General features: G+C 58.5%; 1 protein-coding gene across 1 annotated transcript; it reads right to left on the bottom strand.

Moving 5' to 3' along the window:
- Positions 1-1,357: 1,357 nt before the first annotated feature.
- On the bottom strand, positions 1,358-3,915 carry CLDN2 (claudin 2). The gene is made up of 2 exons (XM_069867517.1): positions 3,783-3,915; positions 1,358-2,657 (listed from the first exon to the last, which is right to left on the bottom strand). Exon 2 carries the CDS (start codon positions 2,462-2,464, stop codon positions 1,769-1,771), a length of 696 nt encoding a protein of 231 aa, XP_069723618.1. The 5' UTR covers positions 2,465-2,657; positions 3,783-3,915; the 3' UTR covers positions 1,358-1,768.
- Between the last annotated feature and the right edge of the window lie 2,372 nt (positions 3,916-6,287).

Genomic DNA, 6,287 nt, shown 5'->3' with positions numbered 1-6,287 from the left:
TTTATGGCTGAAGGACTTAAGTGAACTTGCAGCATCTCCTGGGGGGCTGCTCTTTCCATCTTCTGCACCCAGGGCAGCAATAAGTAACTCAGCCAGCCTGGGGACGAGGAATCACTTTTTACCTTGGCATGGAATGAGGGTGACTGGTCTTTGCCTTGAAACTCACCTTGGTCCCCTCCAGCTAGCATCACCCTGGGGATGGGTCCGTGGGTGGCCCCTTGCTCACTGAGGAGGGGAGAAAGCATGACTCACTGTTATCAGGAGTGTGTTAACCCCACAGCAAACACGATTTCACTGGTGCAAGGTTAACAGTGGTGACGTCTGAGAGGGGAACATGGCCCCCTCCCTCTGGGACCTAATCTAAATTGCTTTATGAGGGGCCAGCAGGTAGACCAAAGCTTCCTGCTCCCTGGGGGACAGGGAGCCAGGGCAAGGGGGTCCCCTGGCAGCCCTGTGCTGTGGCACAGCAGCACCGGGGTTATTTTGCCTCTAGAGGTGAGACATCGGAAGGGCATGGTAGTTAATGTACCTGCTCCTCGGTGGGCTGTGAGGCTGGGGCTGGCTGTGCCTCCTCTCCTGGCACGTACACAGCATTCCCCAGAGCCACTGGCAGCCTGTGTGAGCTCTCACACTCCTGCTGCTGTGCAGGGCTGCAATCACGCAGCAGATCCCTCCGCTGACAAAGGGTCTCATGGACTGGTCTCAGCCCTTGTCTGACCATTCTTTGCGGCTTATTGATGGTCTTGTTGGTGCTTTTCACCTCAAAACAGCCTCTGCAAGGACCCCCGGGCTCTGGACCTCCCTGAAAGACCCCTCTGTAGCTGTGTTGAGGTCCTCAGCCTCCGTCGTGGCCAGTGGCTGCCTTGGGTGCATGGGACCATAATGCCTCCTGGGTGCCAATGGTCACAGCATCCTGGGGTGGAGATGTGGCGATGCCAGAGCTCTCACCCCAGTGAATTGCCCTGTGAGCACCCCAGCCCCAGTGATATCTGCACCCTTAGAAGCAGTCAGGGTTGGGGGGTGACATTCCCTGCCTTTTGCCCCCAGGGAGCCGTGCTTGCCTCTGCTGGCACCCTTGCAGTGGTGCTTCATGGCAACCCCCTGGTGCGGTGCCTAGGAACAAACAGCACAGGGAGTGACATGCTACCCCCAGCAGTGCTCTCAACTGTGTAGGCTCCTGGGTGGCAAAGCTATGGAGTGGGGAGAGCCCTCTGTACCATGGAATTGCCATGCAGGCAACCATGGCTCCCACCACAAGCCCCTGTGCTGAAGGAAAGCTCAGCCATAGCCCGGGTAGAAAGACAGATTTATTGCAACATCACTTTGCAACCAGCACTGAAACTCCTCCCCGCAAAGCGACTCTGGACCCATGCAGACACCCTGACCTGGTTGTGATGACTCCATGGCCAGCAAGCAGTTCTCTGGGGGAACAAGCTCACCCATCCCCATCCAGGCAGGCTCAGTGGGGTTGTGGGCTGGGGTCCTGCTGTGCCAGGGGCTGCCTACAGGCTGGCAGCATGGAAGAGGGAACAGAAGCCGGATTTGAGGTCCTTCACTGATGTAAGCCACCAGCTGGCATGTCCAAGCAGTCACAGTCACAAAGCTCTCAGGATCCCCAGGGAGAGAGTGGGGTCAACCCCCCTAAGCATGTGAGCAAGAGGGTTGATCACAGGAGATGCCGCCGTGTCCTCTCACCACACTCCCTCGGTGCTGGCCCAGATGCTTTGGGGAGCTTGGAGGGTGCCAGCCTAGTTCCTACATGCAGCTACTACACGTATCCTGTCAGGTTGTAGGAGTTCATCTCACTCTTGGTCTTCTTCATCTGGCTGACCGAGGGCTGGGGGCTCTTGCCCGCCAGCAGCCGGGGCTGGTAGGTGCTTCCATAGGTGGCCGCTGGGTCTCGGGCAGGGCAAGAGGTGCAGAGGATGAAGCCGCCGATGAAGGACAGGAGGGAGGAGATGATGCCCAGGTAAAGTGCCTCCCCGAGCTCGAACTTCATGCTGTCAGGGATGGTGGGGTTGTGGAAATCCCGCAGCACCACATGGATGTTCCACACCAGCGGGATGAAGCAGAGCAGGCCCCCAAGGATGAAGACCACGCCGCCCCCCACTGCCACTCGGTCCTTGCCTGGTGAGCCTTGGTTGAAGATGGTGCACCTCATGCCCACGACAGTGAGGAGGCTGGCGAGGGAGGAGACGGCGCAGGAGCTCACCATCAGGGCTTGGGCTGCCTGGATGTCGGCAGGCAGGTTGAGCAGGGAGCTGTAGATGTCGCACTGGGTGATGCCCGTGCTGTATGTGGCACACTCCATCCACAGCCCCTTGGTAAAGCTCACAGCTGTCACGATACTGGAGCCGACGTAGGAGCTGATCTTCCAGCTGGGCAGCAGCGTGGTGGTCAGTGTGCCGATGTAGCCCAGGAAGGCCAAGGTGTAGCCCAGGAGCTGGAGCCCCACGGACACCATGGTGGAGGCTGGCTGCCACCCCCTCGAGCTTGCAGCTTCTCACCCGGCTCACTAGCAAATTGCTTACATGCACTTACCTTCCCATGGGCCTGCTGGAGGCTCCGCTTGCTGTGCCACAGCTCCACCCCACTCCCGGGTCCGCTGGTTTTGCATGGGCACCGGCACGTGGGTGGGAGCCAGGAGGAGAGGTTACCTGCAAGAGTGGAAAGCAATTCATCTCTGATTAACGATTGACCCAAGCCTGCGGATGAGCGCCAAGCGCCCTTTCACCTCCACTATCTCCTCAACCAGATTTCAGAGGCAGAGCAGTGCTGCCCGGGAAGGACGCCAAAGCCCTCCCTTGTGTCCGGGCCACAGGCAGGGATGGAGAGCCAGATGCTGGAAGAGGGAAAGTGCCCGCTGCCTTCCTGAGGGTCCCTTGTCTTCTGTGACGTGCCGAGCCAAGGAAACCAAAGAGCTACAGTTGTGTTATGTTATTTGGGACCTGCTAGAGGCAATTTCAGATGATGATCCTGAGGCTCACCTAGCTAAGAAAGGGGGATTGCACCTCATCCCCCTGTCTTCACGGGGCTTACCAAGGCATCTGCAGCCACCCACCTTGAGCTGCTGAGGCTCCAGTGGGACAACAGGACGCACCCACCTGAGGCTGAACCATGGCTATCAGCCTTTCCTTGCCACTGGGGATAATGACGGAGAGGGATGCATGTGACAGTGATGCCTCTATCCTCAGGAAAGCCCAGAGGTCCATGGAGCGCAGAATTACTTCAGAGCACAGCATGCTGGCAGCACCTTGGAGATACTCTCTGGGAGCACCTCAGCGGGGTGACCCATCCTGGTGAGCGCACTAGGGTGCAGATTGTCCTTGTTGCTGCTAGTGGCAGGGGGGTTTCTACTGGTGCTGTGTTCTGCCTGCAGCCCTGGGCATGGGCTAGGGGCGGGGGGGTGGAAGAGGCAGTGGAGTAGGGTGGTTTGTTTTCTCTCTGCCTTGTTCCAAAATTCCCCCTCCCATGGTGTCTTGCGAAACTGGGCTGAGCCCACACCAAACCTCCCTGACACCGCGGCTGGCAACTGCTTGCCCTGGGAATGCTCCTGACTGAGAATGCTGTCACCGCCCTGCACCTCCACTCCTCTCCCTGTCCCCCAGCAGCACCTCAAATGCTTGGTACCAAAGTTTCCTGACTTCTTGTCTCCTTTCCTGTGCACTAGCCAAGACCTTCTGCTCTGTCTCACAGATGTCGGTGCAAAAGAAACACCTGGGGTGCTCAGGGTGCCAGCAAAAAGGCATAGGGGGATCATGTTGGAGCTCTGCAGTACTTACGGAAGTGGCTGGACACACGGCACGGGACCAAGGGTGGCTGTGGCCAGGGGTTACCCAGGACCGGAGATGGCTGGACGGGGCAGGGCGAGCAGCCGGGGCGCTGGCCTGGGGGATCAGGGGCTGTGAATTGTTTAGCTACAGCTTTGCAAATCCACCTGCAAATCTCAGCCTGGATCAGAGGCTTATTGCAGATCAGAATTAAACCCTTTCAGCGTCGGGAAGGATTGGGGAGCTAGGGTGCCTTGTTTTGCCTGTTGTCTATTACCAGGGTAGGTTTGCCTAAGTGGCTCAAGTCTGTGGCTTGCTGTCACCTTTCCGGCCACTCTTAGTGGCTGGTGAATGAACGCATGCTACCATCCTTATGTCTGCTTTGGGCTGCCTTGCCTGTGCTGGGGTCCGAGGGGCAGTGAAACACTGGCAGGTTGAAATTCCTGTCCCCGCAGGGTGAGCTCTGGCTTTCAGTTCACTCCTCCTGGCCCTGCTTGTCCTCTGTGGTGTTTGTTATTGTAAGACTCCTGGCCCAAATGAGGAGCAAATGGAGAGGGTAATGAGGGCAGTGCTGGCCCCGTGCCCCCTCCTGCTTGCCGGCTGCCACAGATGGAGAGGGACAGGGAGGGCCCCCGGTGACAAATTGTACTCGGAGCTGAGCAGGGTCTGGGCAGCATTTGGACAGGGATGTTTGGATGCTGATAGCAGAGCTACAGCAGGGACCATTTGCTATTTTCTTTCCTTGTCCCAAACTGAAACTCTCCTGGGAATGGGAGGTGAACTGTGTGCCTGCTGCACCTTGCCTCAAGAGCTTGGGCAGGAGCAGCGGGCAGGGATGGGATATGTGGTGGTGCGGGGGTGATGGGGAGTGAGCCTTTCACACTCATATCAAGAAGCTTTTCTGTACCTTCTGGTATGGTCCACATCTCAGATAGCCAAAGGAGAGGGCAGGGAACATGGGCACGCATGTGCTCTTCCCACCTCACCAGCAGTGTGAGAACAGGGCCTGGCAGTTCACCAGGGCAACCTGAGCAGGGGTCGTGGATGTCTGAGCAGGACCATTGCTCATGCCTGCTTTCCATCTTCCCTCCCTATACTCTCTTGAGCATCCCATCACCTGCCTCCTGGTTGCTCTGTTCTTGCCGCAACTGCAGCTCATCACACTGTCCCCATCGCAAGCTGGGGACACGTTCCCCGGGACATGCCCATAAGGCTGTCCCATCACACGGCCATTGCACTGTCCCCATCCAATGCCCATCATGCTGCCCCAGCACTCCTCATTTCTTCCTCTCCCTTATGCAGGTAGCTACAAAGAGCACTTAATCATCCTTGTTAATTGTCTCTGCCTTCCCCTGCCCACCCCCCCCACCCCCCCCGGGGATTTTCTCACAAATGGTGTCTAACTTTTCCCTTCTGTGTTTTGTTTTTCCACCAGAGATCCCAGCCCCTCCGCCCCCAGCCTCCCCCCATCCCTCTGTTTACACAACTGGGACAAATTTCACACGCTGGGGACCACTGTCCCTGCACCCCCACTCCCTCACTCCCCTGCCCTTGCCCCTGCTCTGAAGAATTGTGAGTCACCAGCCGGGGTAGGGCTATAAAGGTGTCCTTGCCGAGGGTCTGCAGCATTAGAGGGGACACTGTTGCCTGCCACCATGGAAGCTGCTGCCTGTCACCTGCCTCCCTGTGGGCTCCAGATGCCCATGACCAGCGCTTGCCCAGCCCCAGGGATGCAGCAAGGAGGAAGGTACCTGGGTGTTTCACAGCCCTGGGAGAACTGGGAAGGGTGGGGAGGGAGTATGTGGAAGGTGGGATGGGGAAGGGTCCAGCTGGGTTCAGTTGAAGGCTGTGTGGTTCCCTGCTGTAATGGGGAGCTCTCTGATCCTGGCAATCCTGGATAGGAGAGAAGATGCAGAGCCTGGGAAGCAATGCCAGGGTCTCCAAGGGGTGCTGGGGGGTGCAGGAACAGGGCGAGGTGGTATGAGCGTACCCATGTGTGCCCAGCACCCTAGTCACACAGCTGGGGCTTGAGGTGCGTGGCTGCAGTGGGAGGGGAGCAAGGCGAGGGAAGAGTGGGCAGGGTGGGTGACTATAGTGCTGAACTGGTTCTCTGCGCCTAGATCCCTGACTCTCTGGAGACCGTGGCTACCTCGAGCGGAGGAGGGAACGGAGCGGCAGAGGGAGCAGACAGAAATCGTGCGTTTTACTCTTCCTGCTGTGTGTCCCCCTACTCCATTTCCCGCTGGCTAAGTTGGGCACCCTGTTTGGCAGACAACAAGCCTCTCAGCCCAGACTCCTTCACCCCCAGCACCATCGCATGGCAATGCCGTGCCCACCTCTCTGCCCACCTCCTCTCTGCCCCAGCAGTGCCACAGCCTTGCCCAGGCATGGCCAGGCAGGGCAGACCCCCCCGGGGAAGCGGTGTTGCGGGGGCCTGAAAGGGCTGCCTGTTCCCAGGCCTGGCGGGCATTCCTCAGGGGGTTAGTGGGATGCCTGGCACAGGCTTTTGAGCACGGG

Source organism: Phaenicophaeus curvirostris, chromosome 13, assembly GCF_032191515.1.
Source record: "Phaenicophaeus curvirostris isolate KB17595 chromosome 13, BPBGC_Pcur_1.0, whole genome shotgun sequence".
NCBI lineage: Eukaryota > Metazoa > Chordata > Aves > Cuculiformes > Cuculidae > Phaenicophaeus > Phaenicophaeus curvirostris.
Note: the sequence above shows the minus strand (reverse complement) of the source record. Positions and strands in the feature narration are given on the sequence as shown.